The following is a 21,174-nucleotide window of genomic DNA, read 5'->3' on the forward strand; positions in this document are numbered from 1 at the left end:
AGAGAGAGAGAGAGAGAGAGAGAGAGAGAGAGAGAGAGAGAGAGAGAGAGAGAGAGAGAGAGAGAGAGAGAGAGGGGAGGGAGGGATATATATGATATATATGATGTATATGTATGCGTTCTCACTCTTCATTAATTTCGCGCTCTTGCTTCTTTACAGATCCCACACCCGAAGCATGTAAAAGCGCAATGGCATCAAGCGTTTCTGCGGGTGTCGGCGGATTGCGTGGCTCACCAACGATCGCGTTCATCTTCTTACTTCCGGTGCTGGTAGTATAGATTGATATAAGCAGTTACTCATCTATGTCGACAAACCCTTTTCATGGCTGGCAGGTACCTGACTGGGCAGAAAAGTTCCATCGGCGCTACCGTCCGACAAGCAGGTCCTATAACGAGCATTGTTTACGCTTCAAGGTCGCATTAGCGGTCGTCAACCATTCGTAGATCGATAGGTCGCCGTAGGACATGTGCTATCGTTGTATAGCAGTAGTCCGTCTCCACTATGTCGTTATGTCACCGGCACTGGTAGCATAGCGCGACGTTTGCGAATGATAATCAGATGCCCCGTGTCTCGGCGTGGTGCATTCGCCGTTTCGAGGTAGTCATAGACTTATATATCGCGATTCGCGATCCGCGATTCACGATTGAAAACCAAAGATCTATACTCGGCAAAAGCCCGGAGAGACGCAGATCCCTTCGACGACGATCGACTTGAGCAGAGATCGATCTGATTTCGACGGTTCGCACTTTCCATCAGCATTCTCCATCTTCGTCGCCGGCTTTTATCGTCGCCGGTTCCGGCTTAGGTTTCAGTTTTTTTCTTGATTTTCGTTATCTCCTATCTCCTTTCGTTCTCGTCGATTCTCATCAATGAATCTCTCGATTCGATCCATCTTATTTCTATATCTGATTCATAGCCTGAGATATGCCTCGCGAAATACAGCTGTTGCGAAATACAAGCCCGCGTAAATTATTAATTTTGCAATCTCGTTACAGATGTTTCTGAAACAGTCGTTGCTTTACGAGCAGTCTAAATCATATCGAAGGCGATCGATCTAGAAGTCGTTGCCTGTGATCGATCGCAAGAATGGCAATTGCAAGAGTTGTGAAAAGAATGCAGTGCAAATGCAAATGAAGTAGCAGTAGGAAAAGAGCGGATACAGGTTTCGTACGGACTCGAAGAGAGCCATTCCGCAGCGATGATTAAATGATTAAATGGATACAATCGCGTTATTCGTTGTTCGATAGGTGTGAGAAAGGCAATTGTGTGGCGACCTATCTCGATCTCGCGGCAAATACCCAACATTTGATGAATTATATACATATAATTGACAATTGAGCGCGATATACATGTAATTTCACTATAATTTCGGGATTTGCCAAGTCAGTTCACGGATCAAATTAAACGCTAAGATCCAATTTTGATTTAAAATGCGGACGGCAATAAACTCGTAAAATATATATCTATTTGTAACGAATTCACGAGCGAAGCTGTAACAACGGCGCGATCAATCTCTTTGTTAGATATTAATTGTAAGAAACCAGCTGCGACCGGTGCAACATCTTGTAATATATTTGATCTCTTACAATTAGTTTGCAATGTAGTCGATTATCTACTAGCACGGTCAAGTTTTATATGCAATATCAATTCCAGAGCATGCAGGAAACAAAAGACAAAAGAGAATGACGAAGATGGTAAAATATATAACGAACGTAGCGTAGCTGAAGAAAATTAATCGGTATGGAAGGGCGCGGCTATTAACTTCGAACTCAGTAAGCTTGAGAGCGAGTGATTAATAACACGAAGCGATTTTTATCGACAGCGTCAATCGCGCGAGAGAATCTCTCTTAAAAAGATCTTTGAGCACTCATTCCACTTTTGATAAAGAAGCAAATCATTTAAATTAAACGAAGCCAGTGGAGCAAAATTAAATGCATATCCTGAATTAGAACAAGTGTTTTGCAATCAGCTCGTATCAGATCGTATATCAGTTGTATATATATATATATATATCTGGCAATACATTGATGATAAAACGTAATTCCACAGCAAGGAAAGAGATTTGATGAATAATTGACGAATAATATTCAGTGAATGTATGAATTTGAGTCTTGAGAGCATGATCTATTACTGTATATATATTATCTATAGTTGAATATTTACAATATGTAAATGATTTTCTTGTGAAAGGAAAAAAATGGAATTTTTTGAAAAGTTTAGAAATATTAATCGATTATGTGGCCGATCATATCACCAAAATACAAAAATATTCATCGATTTTATTATGAACATATTATAATCTTTACACAATTAAGATAAGTCTCCAAACACTACAAAGAATGGACGATATCATTATTAATTCAAACGTTTGTCTTTGATAGTTATTTTAAGAAGAACAAGAGTACCATTTCACTATTCAGTAAACTAACAATAAGTTACTTTTAAAAATATTGAAACAACTCGAAGACCTAATAGATAAGAATAATAATAATCTACTAATTACAACTATCGCACAAACTATCGGCCCTAAAAATTGCTCCTTTACATTAAATATTTATTTTAAGCTTAATAAAATTAATAACGAAAAGATTGGTAAGATCAAGTCAACTGATATGTTCTACATAAAAAGTTACATATTTATATCTGATTGTTTAACAATTTTGTAACAAATTTCATTTTGCTCTCCATAAATTATTACACAATAAATTATTTTTAAGTATGTGTGCGTGCGTGCGTGCGTGCGCGGCGTACCTATGTGCATGTATGTATGTACATATATAGGTATAACTTGAGAGACTTCTATATCCCGCAAGAATGGAAGGTTAATACATTTTAAAAGCAACCAAGAAAACCATGCAGTGGAACACGGTTATATTTAACAATAAATAAAATTGTTGCAAAAAAATCTTTAATTTACAAATAATAATTAAAATGACGTAGGACATCGTCGTAATAAAGTATGTCGTGGATAAAAAGTAAAGTAATCATCCAATTGTTCGACACTTTTTGAGGATTCTCATTCCTCATTCTTCATAAATTATAAATCGTATAATGCATCGCCATAGAACTATATAAATCGTCTGCAACAATAATACATTCTAAAATTAAATAGACAAACTGCGAAAAATAACGTGGATAAAAGGGCGAAATTGATATTTATCGTATGAGATTGTATTCAGTTCATTTCCCAATAATTGAAATAATTTAGAACCTATTTGTTATCCATTAATTCTCAATCGACTCGATCGCACGATCGAGTCGGCGGAGATATTATATCCAATCAAGAACACTCACTTACCTGAAACATACCATAATCAGCGTGAGAAGAAAACGAACAATATCTGCAACACCATCCTTATCAGAGAACAAATTACAACGTTATATATCTAACCGCTCGTTTTCTCGGAGTTGATCGTTTCGACCTCTCCGTGCTGTCTCAGTGAAAGCGCTCTTCCCCGAAGTTTTCTCGGCAGAGTATCATGGATTCCGCGTGCAAGGATAAAGCAAACTATATCGTGTTCCGCGAAGCTTAAGAGTATCTCTTGAAAGAAGCAGACAAGGTCTGTGTGCGCTTTGCTTGATTTTCAGTAAAAAAATAAAAGAAGCAAAGATATGGATATGAATCCCCGTGAATCTTGAATATTGTTTCTCGGAAGATACATATGCTATACTTGTTGTGCAGAATTAGGCGAATTTGATCATCGTTTATCATTGCGTTGAAAAGTTTAAAAATTACTCTTTTTTATAGTAATTGTTGTACGCGCGTAGATGTGAAATTTGACGCCGCGCCGGATTACGAGCTTGATCTCCGCGGGTTTTATGCAGATCGAAGACCTTGGAGTTAATTTCGCACATTTGTTCAAGAAAAATTTAAAATATGTCGCATGATTGGTGCGGTGGTTCGATTGAAGTGCATTATAAATCGCGACTTATCGAGGATGTCGAAAGGAGACAGTGTAGAAATCGGAAATCAATTGCCTATAGTTTATCCGTTTTATTGCAGGTGACGCTTCGAACTATACAAATGTCGAATAAAATCAAGGAGGTAAGTGGTTCCCGATGCAAATGTGCTAGAGTTTAAAGATTACGAGCGTGAAGACGTTTCCAAATCAAGAAACTCGTTTGTATCTCGCGGCTCCGCCGCTTAGCATTTTATCGAGACGTAACTGCTCTTGTGGCCCGGTTTTTAGTTAGTAGCAATGAGAAACTAAATAAAAACGCGTTATGGAAGATTTCAGTGGAATAGTACACAAACGTCTGTAGCTGTAGCGTCTATATGTATTAAGTATAAACGATTTGTCACTTTATATCGCTTTTTTATGCTGCGAGAAAACGTAAACCAATTTTAAATTAAAGGTAAAAATTGTTGTTATCTGTGTATAATACTTATACGTCGCGGTAATGGAACGCATTTGCAAAAAGAAGAAAAGAAAAAGATCGAGAAGGACATTAAGGAACTCGTTACGAAAAATATATATGACGGGGATAAAAGGATTTAAGAAAAAACGAGGATTAAGATTTTTAATTGGTTAAGCTATGTTCTGTACGTGCGCGTGTGTGTAACTTTCCTTCTTCTCCTTCTCTCTCTCTCTCCTCCCCTCCCTCTCTATTGTGGCAAGCATGCGCACGCGATTTCCCCTCAGCAGTTTATTACTATTTGATTTTGTATGAGTTTAAACACCACTAATTATTTCACATTTATATGTAAAATTTGTTTCTTTCGTTCCTCTTTTAAATATCGAGAGAATATTTAATTTTAATTGATAAAATTGATAAATTGATAAATTGATAAATTGATATTTAATTGATAAAATGCTCTCGAAAATTAATCTTTATTTTTTGAAAATAATCATAAATACGGGGGACGTTTAATAAGTAATGCATTTTTTCTCATTCAAAGTTTGTTTTATCGCAGTTTTAAATACACTATATTTTTTCCAATTCTTTGGCTACAAAAACCTATTTCTCAACATAATCTCCATTCAATTCTATAGCCTTACATTACCTAGATGTGAGCGCCTGTATACCTTTATTACGGTACCACTCTGGATGAGAAACGACAGTCCGCCTTGTAGCCCGGGTCTTGCACCTTCTGCACCTTTCATCTCTTTGGTCCTCTGAAAGATGCAATCCGCGAGAAGAGGTATGGCAATGACAAAAAAGTCATAGCCAAAGTATAAGAAAGTGGCTGAGAGGCAGACCAGCAGAGTGGTACCGCGCAAGGTTCGACATACAGGATCTCACATCTAGGTGGCATAAGGCCATAGACGGAGGACGGAGACCAAAAATAGGTTTTTGTTACCAAAGAATTAGGAAAGAATATGATGTATTTAAAACTGCAATAAAACATCTTGAATGAGAAAAAAATGTATTGCATCAGGTACTTGATGAATGCTCCTCGTTGTTTGATTACATCATGAATCCTATGTTGCACAAATTGACTTGACTTTTCTAAAGTTAATAAACGAATTCAAAAATTTATCACACAATTAACGTTTGAAAATGGTCAATATAACGATACACCATTGCCTCTTTTAACGGAGAAATCGACTCGGACCTCTTATAAGTCTCAATTTTCATTTCGTTTTGTGTTTTTGCAATGGTAGCGACACTCTAGAATTTACGCCGTCTCATTATTCGACGGTCGTGTGTTGCGATCGTATTCAAACACCCTACATACATATCACGCGTGAGCGTTGTGTACGAACGAATTGAATTTCCCTGCTTTGATCTGAAATTGATATCTCTTGTACAGATATCTCGAGCGAGAGAACATCACTTGGGGCAAGTATATCGCGACTCTTTCGAATGTGTTTTGCTTTGAAACTTGGTTTTCTAAGCTTGTAAATATTCTCTCTCTCTCTCTTTCTCTCTACATATCTCCTTATTTCCATATCTCTAAGATTTCTAAAATACTTTTACAAATTTTGTTTACGTTAACATTATTTATTTATTGACTCATTCCGTATACTACTTGACGGAAAATAGCCAATATATACATTAGTAAATGTGATATGATTGCGTAATATGTGGTATATCACATATTCGGGTAGCCAAATCTGTCGAGAATAGATTTTGAAAGTGCCCGCTATTGTCGATGACATATCAACAGAAATATGACGGAATGTGCTAATAGAATATAAGGACATACATTGATTGCAGAAACTAAGCAGAATTTACCATTTTGTAACCATTTAAATGATAAATTCCATTTAAATGTTTATGAAATGATAGATTCTGTTGGGTGTCTGCCGACGATCCGTTCTCAGATTATAGGTATTGGCAGGTTCCGTCGGCAAAACATGAGTTTAATGCGGACACAGATGATACTGGCTCTGTTGCAATATCTAAGCAAATATCTGCTGCCAATCTGTCATACTGGGTAGTTACTTCTGTAGTATAATGTCATTTTCTTGTATTTTTCTAAAAAATATATAGACACATAGTGAGAAATCTGTTTTTAATTATTATTTAGTTTGTAAATGTAAGGGGGGGGGGGATTATATATTTAATATAATAATCATTTTCTAATAATTTCTTTCCATTTTTCTTCTTTTGTTTTATGTTCCGTCTTTTGACATTAATTTTAGTGTATCTATTCAAGCTACTATTTTGGGAAGAAAAGTTTTGTTTTCGTAGAAGAGAAAAGAAAAGAAAGATAATAGATTATTGTAGAAAACTATGTCGCGAAAAATAAATCAAATAAAAAATTTAATACTTTTTAAATCTGTCGAACAAAAATACAGCATAATGCTTGCCAGCCCAGACAAAAAAGGTTTATTTTGTCAGCAGAAAGGTAAATGACGAAGACGGAATTATAATGCAGAGTCTATCGCATTGTCGGCAGAATTCTATCGTCAGATTAATGATAGAGCTGTTAATCTGCTGAAACGTCAAACTAATGGCAAAAATAATGCATTATGTGATCATATATCGCAGTATGATCATGTCTACAATTTCTATCGGTAGAACAAAAGATTATAACGCACGCTTGATGCCAATCTGCTGCGACGATATCTACCGAATTTGTTGATAAACTGCTAGCACACTACATTTACTACGTTATTCGGATAATACGTTTATTTGTTTCTAATTGCGCGATTTAGAAATACTAAATTCGTTATTCGCGATATAATATGAAGGTTTAACTTTAATCACGTGTGATTTTTAATGACGTTATTAATTTAATTGTGTTGTATATTCGTGTATGCATAAATATCACTTTCGACAAAATATTTGACTGGCTTTTTTTCGGAAACATAGCCAATCAATCAGTTGATTGATACTTTATTGATATAACTTATGTGCGAGTATTTCGTGAACAGTATTTCGCAGTTTAAAATATTTTAGAGTCCATTTACGACTACAACTTGCGTTTCTTATATATATACGCGATAAATTATTCGACGATAGTTTGCGAACACATGAGGTAGTTATTAAGCAAGCACCTCGTTAATATGGAGTTTTCGCTATAATTCGCAAAAAATAAAGCGTATATCGGTAATACGCGCGAATCTTCCATTTCTTATACATATCATGTACAATAGGATATGTGTGTGCGTGCGTGTATCCATATGCATATACATCTATTGGTTTGTGTGCGTGTATGTGTGGGGGGGGGGAGGAGGTGTCCGCGCGCGCAGGTAAACATACAAGCGTGATTCATCCGTATATGTCAATGAAGGGATTATTAACAGTGATCTAATTGACAAGTGTGATCGGTGAGAATTGATCTATAGATCGCTAAATAAAAGATAAAGAAAAGAAAAAGAGAAAAAAACGATTTTTATTTAAAAAATAACAAAAAAATAATAATTAAAAATTGCAGTTTTCTATAGAAAATTTAAGTAATGGCGAAAGTTTCGCTGTTATATTATACTTAACCTGGCTGCCTGTCATTCATTATTATCGTTTTGATTTTCTAATGCATTTAATGCGGATAATAAAAAAGACGTTCCTCCAAGTTCAATATTAAAAAAGAAAAAAAGAAGAAAAATAAGAAGAAAATGAAAGAAAAGAGAGGGAAGACTTACTCTTATACCACTATTATACCACTAAACTTTTAATAGTGACACACACACACGTACATACACACACACGCACACACGCGCACGCACACGCACGCGCACGCGGGAGTGTGAATTCGAAATAATCCCCGATTCATAGCATGACTTGAGCTACAAAAGGATGGAAAATTTTGATAATAGAGAAATCCGTTGTTTTACAATATTTTACAAATATGTATATGTATGTAGTTGAAAATAATGTATAGAATTCGTACGACGAGCTTTTGTGACAGTTTATCGGTGACAGGCCGTGTAAAATCGCGTGAAATCGATAATCGCGCATCGATCAGCTCATGGTAACGATTAGTAATTTTTCAGAATTTGTTTTTACCGAGTACCTTAATGCCCATCAAAGGGCGAGTTACGAGGAATTTACGCGCAGCGGATGCGCCGCCATTAAATCGTTCCCTTGAAATCCAGTGATGGATCACAAAGGCATGACCTCATTTCCCTCCGATGGCACTGTCGGGAGTACCAAGTGCACCTGCACAACTTTGTCACTCTGACGAGCAATCTGCCGCCACGTTCTTGCATCAACGAATAATGTGACTAAAGATACCGACCGAATTTAATTGCACTGACGTACCTAATAGAAATTATATTGGAGTCTTCAATATCGAAGCACTGAGATTTTCAAGACCTTGATGTCTTGAAATTGCTGGAACTTGTTGACGACACAAAAGATTGCCACAATAATAAGCTTTCGCTTTTTAATTCCAGTGATATAATATGTATATCACAAGAGATAGATTATCAGCAAAAAAAATAATAACAAAAAGTTTATACACAACAAAGAGGAGAGTCTTTGATAGAGAGTCTGGATAATTGTGGGAGGTAATACATTACTTAATTGGGTAATACGGAATTAATATTCTTCTTTTTTTAGGAAATACTCAAATTTACATATCAATCAAAGGAAGCACATTCTCTAATTGATGTAAGTTTGATTGTTGTTCAATAATACTGATAATATTGATAAGAATATCTATGCATCTATAATTTCAAAATTAAACGACTAAGACGAAAGAAAGATTTATATCTGATAAATTATGCTTTAAAAGAAAAAAATTAACAACGTGCACTCTATCATACGCTTTGTTTCAAACGTTATTGAACTTGATTTACAAGCAAATTTTTACGTAATTAAATTACGTAATTACACAATATTTTATATCAAGACCTCAAAAATATGCGTACAATTATATATAATAATTCTATTTAATTATAAAGAGAAAGACCAAAGAAATCGACGAGTCAAATAATGGCGCGAGAAATCATACGCGAAGGAAAAATATTCTGTATAAACATATATACTCGAGAGGAGTTGTGCTCGCGCGGTGTATACTTGCGACGGCAGAAAGCGAAGAAAGTGAAAGAATATTATATATGTGTATGTACATATATACGTTTTAAGGAGAAAGAATAAAAGTGAAAGATAAAGAGCGACGTTCAGAGCAAGATAATGTTGATGGAATCTGTTGATAGACTTTTTAGCATTCAACATATTTAAGGATTAGTATGTCCACATACATATCATTAGATATAGTTGTTCATTCATCGAAGCATCTCGTGAAATTAACTTTAGAATCAGTGCCTCGATGAACGAGACATGTTCGCGAGGATCAGCTATGTAGGATAACACAAATAAGAAGGTCGTGCTTCGTTATTTATGGAACGAGACGTAAAACGATAATTTTATAGAGCCCTTGCACAAAATTTCAAAGACATTTTATGAATAGTGTTACTCACACAAGTTATATGTTGAAGACAATTTTTATATTTACATTGTGTTACGAGTAATTAGATTATTTCTCTCCGCCAATTTAAGTAGCAAGTATAACTATAGCAAAATAAATTTATTATCCAACAATAAGTAGATGTAATAATTTTCAGTTTTATAATGTTCTTGATGTATGGTTTTCGATAATATAAGGTTCACAATGTATACGTTTTATATTTTAATCATAAATCGCATATGAAACAAAATCCATATAGAACCGATGATATTTTTATGACACGGTACTATTTCATCACAAATGGAGACGTACGAGACCATGTAGACCAGATCTCAAGGTATCTTTATATCCTAGACTCAAAGTATTCTTTATGTAATGTTACTTGCAATTAGTTGAGAAATTTCTTACAATTTGTTCAAAAAGTTATTTAAATCCAAGAGTTTATTCGCATTTATGAAACACGTAAAGAGGATTTTGCAATGTCCTATATACGTATAAGAAATAAACATAAGTATGCCTCTCTTTTTAGTTTGTATCATTCTGTAGATCAAAAGTGTGTACAGCAAATAGCTCGTTACCGTTTTTTCGATATCGACGATCGTAAGAATATTCATCATTTCTCTCTCTCTCTCTCTCTCTCTCTCTCTCCTCTCTCTCTCTGACATTTTTTAAATATTATATTGAATATAACGTACAATAAAACATTAAATTTAATATACGATAAGATAGAGGACATCCTCTTTCTATCTAGAATTCTTTAATCTTATACATTAACATTAACGCGTTAATTAAAATGATTCTCATATTACGCTGTTTCAGGCGCACGTGCATGTTAAACTCCACAAATAGATGGCAAACTTTGCAAGTCCGACTTTATATGTACCATGCATAATAACCAATATTATATTTAAACAAAAATATTATGTGATTATTTTAATATTTGAACCATGCACCTCTACCGCAACAAACAGATCGTTCCTATTCGAGCCACAAAATAAGATTAGTAAGTTGTATGCGATTGTATATAGAAACTTTAAATGTTCTGTATTTTTGTGTGAAAGTTAAGTGTGGAATGAGAAAACCGATTCTATATATTCGATATTCAATTAACATACATGTCCAACACTCGTAAGGACGAAAAGGTAGAGATAGAGATAGAAATAAAAATAGATGTAGAGATAGAAAAAATGTGAACAAGTATGTGTATGAGAAAGAGGGGGAGGGCGAAAGGGGGTGGAAGGTGGAGCGAAAAGAGAGAAGGGAAAACAGAGGATATACTGATGGATGCAACTTGCACACATCACGTTGGCAGTGGTTCGGTTGAGAACCATAAAACTCCCATTGCTCTTACGGTTTATTACCTTTACTTTATATCGCGCAAATAAAATATTAATTTAATCGTTTTTGTAGAAAATGGAATCGGAAATTAAAAATTATAAACAGCTTATTGTATACAATGTTTCAAAAAAGTAGTTTGATACTTTGCAGGCTTGTAATACTATATCGAATAAGAAATACTTAATCAATATGAGTCCGCATATCAATCTTTTCAAAATAAACACAGCGATCTTCTATTTTAATAAATTAAGTTATCTAACCGCGTCCATTTATCATTTACGGTATGAAAACAAAGGGGGATTATCCTATCCTAATATCGTAGTACTTCAATACGTAAACATTTGCCTCGTTTAACTCATCGAATATAATCACAGTATAAGACGTATAATAGTTGAGATTATCAGTTCGTTAGATACGTAATATAAGATGTAAATTTATTAACAATGGCAAATTATTATTCCAACAAAAATGGCAGATACGCATTTTATATATGTCTGTGATAATGAAGATACTTGAAAATAAACCAAGAACGTTTGAAAGAGGATTTGAGAGAATTTTTTTGATTGCGAAAATATCAAATGTGTATTGAAATACGGAATAGGATGACATATAGAATCTCTCTCTAAGAAAATAAAATAATAAAATGACAAAATAATATCATGCAGTTATTAATAGCCTTTCATTTACATATCATACCGCGATCCCGCAAAATTGTGAACTGTATTTTTAAAATACTCTGTATATATAAATACCCATTAGTGTGTGTATTCAAATAATATCATTCAATCTTTACATTATCTATTGAAAATTCCGTGAAATGTAAAACATAAGTAAGCTTTAAACAGTGTTATTTTGTTATTATTAGCAATGGCTATTATTAATTGCATAATGAATAAGATTTTAATATAAAGGTCTAAAGATGTTTATAATTTAAATTATTTGATTACAAGAATACACAGTATTCTTATATACAATATTTAAAAATAAAAGAAAACAGAAATGTAAGATACAGTACGGTATAGCGAATAAACAAAATTAGATCATCTTATTCTTATGTTGGTAGCGATTATATAATATTTTATATTTTGTTTGTTATTTTACATATATATTTTACATGTTTAATATATACATATATCTCCCCCCTCTATTGTACCTTTAGCTTAGGCTTAGAGGATTTAAATTATATTTAAGTGAATAATTATTTTAAATGTGTTTAATTGTGTAAGACGTGTAAGTCTAAGAAAAAAATAGTTTAACATTAATCGTAAATAATGGCACGTTAAAATAAAATTGCTTTTTGTTAACAATCCTTTTCGTGTTCTTTCATTTCGTTATATACGTATAAAAAAATCAATCTATGAATAACAATTTTTTATTTTTATCTTCTCCTTATATTTTGAATTCTTTTAAATATGATCTATCATTCAACAAATTGTGCATACACAGGCTTAGTGCATATATTTTATACAGGTATAATATATGCACCAAGAAATAGTAGCTGATCGTTAATTGCTAATTGTTAAAAAAAATATATATATAAATATATTTAGAATTAATTATAAAAAACGTAAATTCTGTTATACACGTTCTCTCCTGAAACTTAATTTATCACAAGTAGCTTATTTTTAATTGTTAATTACTTGAGAACTTGAATATGTATTTTTATCGAGAAACGATTGATAATATAATAAATTGGTAAAAACATCTCTAGTAAAAAGAACATCCGACCGGTTTTTATCAAAGGCTTTTCTTCCCCGTTTATCGTTGGCAATTTATTGAACCTTTGTTGTTCAAATATAGGAGATCTTAGAAATTGAGCTGCCTATTAAATTTGAATTCAAGTAGCATTCAAGTAGTAGCTTATTTAATAAACAAAATACAATATAGTGGCTTATATCATATATTAATAAACAAGTTTGTGTCACCCATCTTTATGAAATCTTTATGAAAGCCTCTTTCTTGAAATACTTTGCTTAATAATAAAGAGTTTTGTATTTTTTTTTATCAAGAAAAGATTCAATTAGGAAAAAAGGGCTCTTTCTAATGCATCTTAAACATGATTGAATACCAATGCAATTTAGTATGAATCGAGTTTCGTTGTCTCTCATTAGAAATTTGTTATGCGCTTGAACATATTCTGAAAAATAATGCGTGGAAAATAGAGTATTAACACAATGATGTTTTTTATTTTAATTTACACGGTTCGATTTACATGAGGGAACTCGAGGTATCACATGGGAACGCTAAGGTTTAAACAAATTTAAAACATATTATAAATAAGTAAATAAACTTGGTTTTGCCCCAAATTATTTTTTGAAATATTCAGTATAAGAAAAACACACAGTTTTACCGCGAAAGAATAGTTTAAAAGGACAAAATTATTGTTTTATTGAATGCCTGAGTTTTCCTTATTATGCATTTTAAGCGGGATATAATGGGATACCTTATAAAACTTGTTTATTAATGTTCAAAATTTCTTACTAATGATTTATTAGAACACGCAATGTATGGAGATAGTATAAGAATGTATTATCATATTATACTTTTAATTAATATCTAATAATTATTTACTAATAACATTTTTCTTATTATAATCTTCTTAGTATACATTTTTCTTATTAAAATATAAATATTATAAAATATAAATATTATAAAAATGAAAATTTGTGTGGTGTAATAATCTATATTACGCAACATAACATAGGCATTTACTGATAGCGTATGAAAAAGAAAATAAAACATTTAAAGAACACAAGGCATCATGCACCGTAGACTAATGGCCCCGTTATGCCCTAAGTTTACTTTAAGCAATATAAGTAAATCATCACAGATAAATCGATATTTACACAGACACTTTATTAAATTGACGAGAAAAGATCGTTTAATATCGTAAATGTACTTTGGTAATAAAAAATAGAATTTTAATATTGCTAATCTTATGCAACGGTATCAAAGATACCGCGACTCAGTCGCGGAGAGCACAGCGAACGCATTAAACAATTGTAGCATCTTTCAGCTAAAAATAATATATGAAAACTCATAACAGCACGCGGTTAGAGACATCTATACAAGAGTAATAATTTCGAAACATTTCATTACATACGGCAGCATCTCTGTTAAAAGTCCATCGACCATGTCTCCCATTATGCCCCAGGTTCCCCTATATGCAAACGATATTTTTCTCTATAACAATAAAGCAGAGCACCAACTAACATTTCATTTCGCTGATAGCGACTGTTTTGTAATTGTTGAACCGGCTAAAAGGACAAAAAATAAATGGAAAGAGATACAATATTTCCGCGTAAAGTACAAGTTTCCATCTCTGTCCGTATAAACATATGGGAATGGTATTTTATTCTGTCCATATGTGCTTTTCGGAAGGCTGTAGCCGATGACATTGTATAGATCGAACAAGATATACTTGCATATAAATCGGATACTTCAATTGCGTCACGAAATATTGCGTAATCTAAAAAATCTGATGGATTAAATAAATTGTAAGAAAACTGATGAGAAAAAATGATAATTATTTAATGAGGCACAAATCTAGCCACTTATTACGCATTGGCAAGTTTATAATAATTACGCTAACAATAAGTATATGATTGCATCTCATGAATAGAACGACATAATGTAATTACAATTATGTAACGATTCTAAATTAACGAGATTTGAAATTATTTTGCGTCGAAAGTCGGACAACTCGGACGATAATTAATGCGGTAAATAAACGTATTTCAGTGTTGAAACAAATTCTAATGTCGGCAAATATTTCAAATATGTATAGAAAAAAAATTTTTGACGATATTCAATGATATTAGGAGTGATATAAAGCTAACGCAAGTTGAAAATCTTTTTAAACTGCGAAAAGTGTTTGCAGCTGCATTATACAAGTAATAAACCGCGAAAAAAAAATACATTCTATATTATTTAATTCTGAAGTGTAAATCTTAATCTCGCTAATAAAAGTTCGATATATGCATACGCACAGTGACGTGATTCCGAATATAAAAGATATTTGTGATTACTTGTGGGACTTGAGCTGCATGGGTAATAAAAGTTTTTTTACATTTATTTCAATAAGACATCCTCATTAGATTCTAATATTAACGTTTCTCCTAAACTTTTGTTTTTCTTACCAATGTTTTTAAATAAAATAAATAAATAAATAATAGAAACAAACAAATATGTGACTATTGAATGGAGGAAATTAAAAATAAAATAAAAGAGAAATATTTTCGAAATATAAGTCAATAACTAACAAACATAATATATTTATCACATTTCCTTACCATATTTACACAAGAAACACTAATCTTATAGAGAGATCTTATGGGGATCCGAGGTTTACAATGAGTATTTTCAAACGATATAAAAATATAGGCGTGACAAACGAAATATAGTAGGTATATAATTATAACAATAAACGTAATTCTAAAAAAAGTTGCTGTTAATTTAATGATATTAAGTTACATTCCGTCCAGGACGAAATCCTGGACTATTATAACGTAATTACGAAACGTATTAAATTTATAAATGTTAGACAAACATTTTATAAATTTTGCATTTGGAACGCTTATAGAATGAGATGTAATATTTCCGGAAACAAAAAAAAATAAACAAAAAGGAAAATAGAAAGACATCTTGTTTATAGCACTGTGTTAGAAGTATTCGTATTCGAGAAAAGAAAAGGTTAATTGTTACCTGCATATTTTTATTCAGAGAAAGAGTATATTGGCATTCAAAAGATAAAACAGTTGAAAAGATAAAATTGGTAGAAACGACTGCATACAAATGAGTGATTCTCTTGCAATTTGACATTATAGTTAATGTTAGACGTGAATGTTTAGTCATTAATAATTAGCCAAGCAGTTAATAACTTTTTATTGAAGTAAACGCACTACATGCGCGAATATCCTACTGTACATAAAAGAGACAAATCTTTATTGTGTTTGCTTTGTAAATATATAGATAAGCCTGCGAAAAATTGAGACCGGTCAAACTTGGTCAGCAAACCAAATTTGGATGCTCTATAAAGACCTACACATAGATATAAGTTAGCGTAAATTAAATGTCCGCGAAAATTTTTACAGGGTAGATACACAAGAAAACAAAAAAATATATATTTCTTTTTACTTTTCAGATCTTTCGACGACGATGATGATAAAAATCAAAATAAAAACACTAAGATTTTATTTTTTCTAGAGATAAGTAATTCAATGATAAATGTTGTTTATAAAACATTGAAAGTAAAAAGATTTTATTTTATACCGAATATAAAAGATATCTAGCAAAATAAACTACATTAATATCCAAAGAAAACGTTTAGACGAATGAAAAAACATTATATATTTTGATTCTCCTTCTTATTACATTTTTAAACTTATTACATGAAAAATATATTAAAATGAAAAGTCGAAAGGATACGAATTAATTCGTATACATATTTTAAGCATTGACATTCGATAAAATTTACTAGTCGTCGATAAAACCTCGACTCTTGCGACACACACAGTCAATGTGATAGACAATCTAATGCAGTAGTGAAGGTAAATGACTTTGCCAATTAAAAATAATTAATTAATTGCAAATGTGAAATTAATTATCAATTACGTGACATCTTGTAAGTTTAATGCTTGTTAGATGTGCGAGATAACTATTTATTATCACGTTTATCACATACTTTTGTTTTATATAAATATTTTATAAATTTATTTACAATTGTTTTACATTTTCAATTACGTAGGTATGAAAGAACTGCACGTAAAGTTAATACAGATAATTATAGTAGTTTATAGCATTATTGAAATATTTCATATATATATCTTTTTTTGTCGAATATCTACTATAGTGTCACTCGCACACAATTTTATATATTATTTTTATAAATTATATAAAAAATAATTTAAATTTATTATAAACATTCAAATTTAAATTTCTTAACATATAACACAGTATGATAACGTTAAAAGATTTTATATAAATTATAATTGTATTATCGATAATATTTAATAGCAAGTTTGAACTTGAAGAATATTTTATAATAAAAGAGTTATTATTTTTTAGCGATATCTCGTTGCGCGATATCAGTTTAGCAAAAACACACAATTCTCCTGTCTGTATTAATATACGATATGATACACACATCTTGTACACATTATAATGATCGTTAATTAACCATTAAATTTATCGTAATACTCTTAAAAAATTTGTTCATGAATATTAAAAACCATCAAAATATTAAAAATCATTAAAATAAATCGTCAAGATAAAATAATATTTATTGGTAATCAAATAAACATCTTTGTTCACTTTTGCACCTTCTTAGAGATGCAGCCTTCTTATCGAGTTAATTAAATTACTACTCACACAAATCATATTATATTCTCCACGAGTTTAGGATATGGCTTTAACCCCACGTTACCCAATTAACAAAATCAATCATCTAAAGTCACAAACAAAGGTAAAATTAATGTTTCACTTCGCACTATCTTATCATAAAATTAAAACTATTTTTCTTAAATTAATTATACATTAGAATTTTTTAACATAGTAAAATAATTCTTTTCTAATTATACATATAACAAAACACTACGTATATAATATTCTTTCCCAGTATTATTATCTTAATCATTACATTGTATTCATAATTGCGCGTAATTTTCTAATAAAGTGCTATTGTAAAAAAATATCTATGAGTGATAAAAGTTTTGCGGCACTCCGAGCACGTCGTTTGCAAAGAGTTTGCCACGAGTATCCAATTTCGACGAAGCAGTCTGATCTAGGAGTATAGGCTACTTAAGCGGGGGTAATTGAAGGAGCGAACGCGAAAGAATCGACGAAACACGATTTATTCGAGAAAATGAGTGGCTTGTTTGCATCGATTCTCCAGCAGGAGAACATTTAAACTTTTTTTATGTTCATCGAGTTTTTAGATATTAAATACAAAAACATACCTCTATACCGCACTGACACCCATTTTTCCACGAGTAAATATTTGTTGAGTCTTTATTCACAAAATTTTCTATGTAACAATACAAATATATAAAAAAAGACATACATAATTTCTTTTACATACCTTTTATTACATAAAACATTCTAATGGTACACACACACATGCGCGCGCGCGCGCGCGTGTGTAAAAAAAAATATATATATAGGTATATAACAAAACACTACGTATCATATATCGTACATCATACATATATAATATATGATGTATGATATATATCATATATATATCATATCGAAAGAGTTTTATTTGTTTCATATGCGCATATCAAATGTTTCGCGAGAGCGTATGCTTTACATATTGAATATGCATTACATTAATAATAGATAAAATTAAGAGAACAAGAGAGAGATGTTAATAGTTAATATTATGTATGGCGATAATTATAATAATAATAATGTCATTTATACCATTTAGAACGGTCCAACAGACGATAGATGTTACAGCAGGATGCATCATATCCTCTTACATTCAATCTAAAATCTTTACTAAATTCTAGAAAATGATTGAGAAATCAGACTGTTATGTTTGAAAAAATATTTGACTATCGATTGTATCGATCAATCCTGCTAGTAGATTTTTGTTTCTTTTAACATTAGAACAACTAGCATTATTGTGTGGTATGTGTAGACATTCTATACACATACAGAACTTTGAAATTAGAATGGTTAATGGAAAGCATCTTAATGTGGTTCTGTAATTAAAACAAAAAATTTTTAACGAGAAAAACTCGAATTTTATAATCGATAACGTTTGGCCATTTTTAGCCAAAAAATTTTTAGTCCGTCATTTTGACGGTATTGGTTGTTCTAGTGTTAAAGAGTACATTGGTATTCTACACAAATTTGATCATCCGCACATGTATATGTTTTATATATATACACGCAATTCAAATGGGTCAGTTTCTTTATGAGAAGTTATTACACGTCCGTATTGCGTAATTCACCTTATATATACACATACATATATACGAGACGAAGCCACTTTTACTTTGTAAAAAAAAGCGAAACAAAGTGGTGAGGACAAAAACGTGGGAATGAGTGAGTGAGTGAGTGAGTAAGTGAGTGAGCGAATGACAGAGAGAGAGAGAGAGAGAGAGAGAGAGAGAGAGAGAGAGAGAGAGAGAGAGAGAGAGAGAGAGAGAGAAACGTATACTTACTGTGCGTTAAGTGTTGTTAAGTATAAACGTAAAAATATAATAGATGTTATAACGTTATATGTAATTATTATGTAAAGAAAAAATGATCTGTATAAAATAAATTAATGTAGTTGTAATAAATAACTAACATCTACGAAGATTATTACGGTCTATAATTATATATATATCGGTATTTCAAGAGACACAATCACATATATCCCGAGTTTGTTACAATTTCTTTCTGACCCGTCATTCAAAAAGGCAAATATGGACGAAAGAGATACATTATCTCGTGGCAAGTTTCGTCAATTATTATATAAACGGTAAATAGACTTGTTAAGAATATAGGTCCTTGATAAAGAAATCTTATCGAGTTTTGAAATTGTCGCTCTGTGAGAACTGATTCAAGGGATTCAGGTTTTTTTGTTATTTTTTTTCTCTTTTCTTGGTTCTTCTCATCTCGAGGCGCACACTTCCTCCCTTTTAACGGATAACTCTCGGCGATGTTCGCTAGGATGGAAAAGAAAAAGGATGACGTTGACCTGCCACCTCGGCACGTTTGATTCTCAATCCTTTCCCGCTCCCCTTACACCGATCCGATCCGATATTACGTTCCTATCTTTGAAGGATGCACCGCACCTGTAGCGCACAACTTTAATTTGCTCTGCTTTGAATCGTAGATCGACCGATTGCATTCTCGCATTTGAGCAGCTGTCTAGGGAAACCCGACGGATATGAGAGTCGCATGTTTGCATCCAGCACGTATTGGATTCAGTCGTTCAACATGCTGCGATTACTTGGCCACAAGCAGGAATATTTATTGGCGGGACCAGGATGAATATAACGATGTTGCATTCGTCTTGCTCTTCCCTTTTCTTTGACTCATTATGCGTGTGCGTACGTGTGCAATGTAATAAATCAAAGAAAAGGCAGAAGTTACAAAATAATTGTGTATTTTAAAAAGAAATTGCGAGTTTAATGCAGACTTTTTTTTATAAAGTTTGCAATCTCTTTTAATCTTTTAATAAAATTTAATTTAATATTAATCGGTATTCATGGATCCTTATCTGGTAATACGCCGGTTATACGCAGATATCAGTAACGGAATAAAGATTTAAAAGACAACAAAATATTAAAAATGTAACTTCATAACTGCAGTGTAGAGTTATACGTATATGTACGTATCTGACAATTTTATACGTTCGATAAAACTCGTATCGCTGTACACAAAAATTTCGGAATATTTCTCGTTTAAACTTTGCTTCTAAGATTCAACAGTCTGTGTAACTCTTGCAAAGTAGGTCATCGGTATCTAAAATTTTCAGCAAGGACTTTTTGAGCATCGTTTTGCATAACTAATTTCTTTCTCTATTACAAATACTCTTCCATGTTTCCGTTTTATATAATAAAGACATTGAATAATGCGTATCTGTTTTTTTATTCACTTATATTACATACATTTCACCCCGATAATGATCATTTATCAATGAAATCCAATGTACAGTCCAATAGAGTCTTTTATATGGTTTAGTGGAGAATGGCACGCGCGGCAGATGCGCATATAATACCTAATATATACATATGTATGTGCACAATACATATATATATTCCGTATTAATATATTCCGTTTTAATAGGTACTGTACAGTGTTTGATGACGCTTGCAAGTGCTATATCAATCAAGCTTTGTAAGTGCTATTTCTGATAAATTTAAAAAAATATTTTTTAAATCAAAATTGATTGACTTTTCTGATTGAGACAATTCAATTATTAATTTAATGTTAATAATATTAAAAATTAAATTAAATTATCAATTATCAATATCTTTTTAATTAATAAAGCTCAAATGAAAGTTTTATTAGTTTCAACAATTATGAGACATTTT

General features: G+C 31.9%; 2 protein-coding genes across 2 annotated transcripts in view; both read left to right on the top strand.

Annotated features, from left to right (window-relative positions):
• LOC139781680 (acetylcholinesterase-like) overlaps window positions 1–12,449 on the top strand; it is a 98,278-nt gene extending 85,829 nt beyond the window's left edge. The window contains 1 exon segment of the mRNA XM_071720551.1: window positions 160–12,449. Coding sequence (XP_071576652.1) covers window positions 160–278 — 119 coding nt within the window. The 3' untranslated portion in view covers window positions 279–12,449.
• Window positions 12,450–13,489: 1,040 nt separating this feature from the next.
• The window catches only part of LOC139781678 (venom allergen 5-like), a 28,052-nt gene continuing 20,367 nt past the window's right edge, over window positions 13,490–21,174 (top strand). The window contains exon 1 of the mRNA XM_071720548.1: window positions 13,490–20,977. The gene's annotated coding sequence lies outside the window, so the exon portion shown is untranslated. The remainder of the gene's footprint in view (window positions 20,978–21,174) is intronic.

This window comes from Temnothorax nylanderi, unplaced genomic scaffold, assembly GCF_030848795.1.
Source record: "Temnothorax nylanderi isolate EJ_2023f unplaced genomic scaffold, tnyl_v1.0 TNYL_tig0354_pilon, whole genome shotgun sequence".
Taxonomy (NCBI): Eukaryota; Metazoa; Arthropoda; class Insecta; order Hymenoptera; family Formicidae; genus Temnothorax; species Temnothorax nylanderi.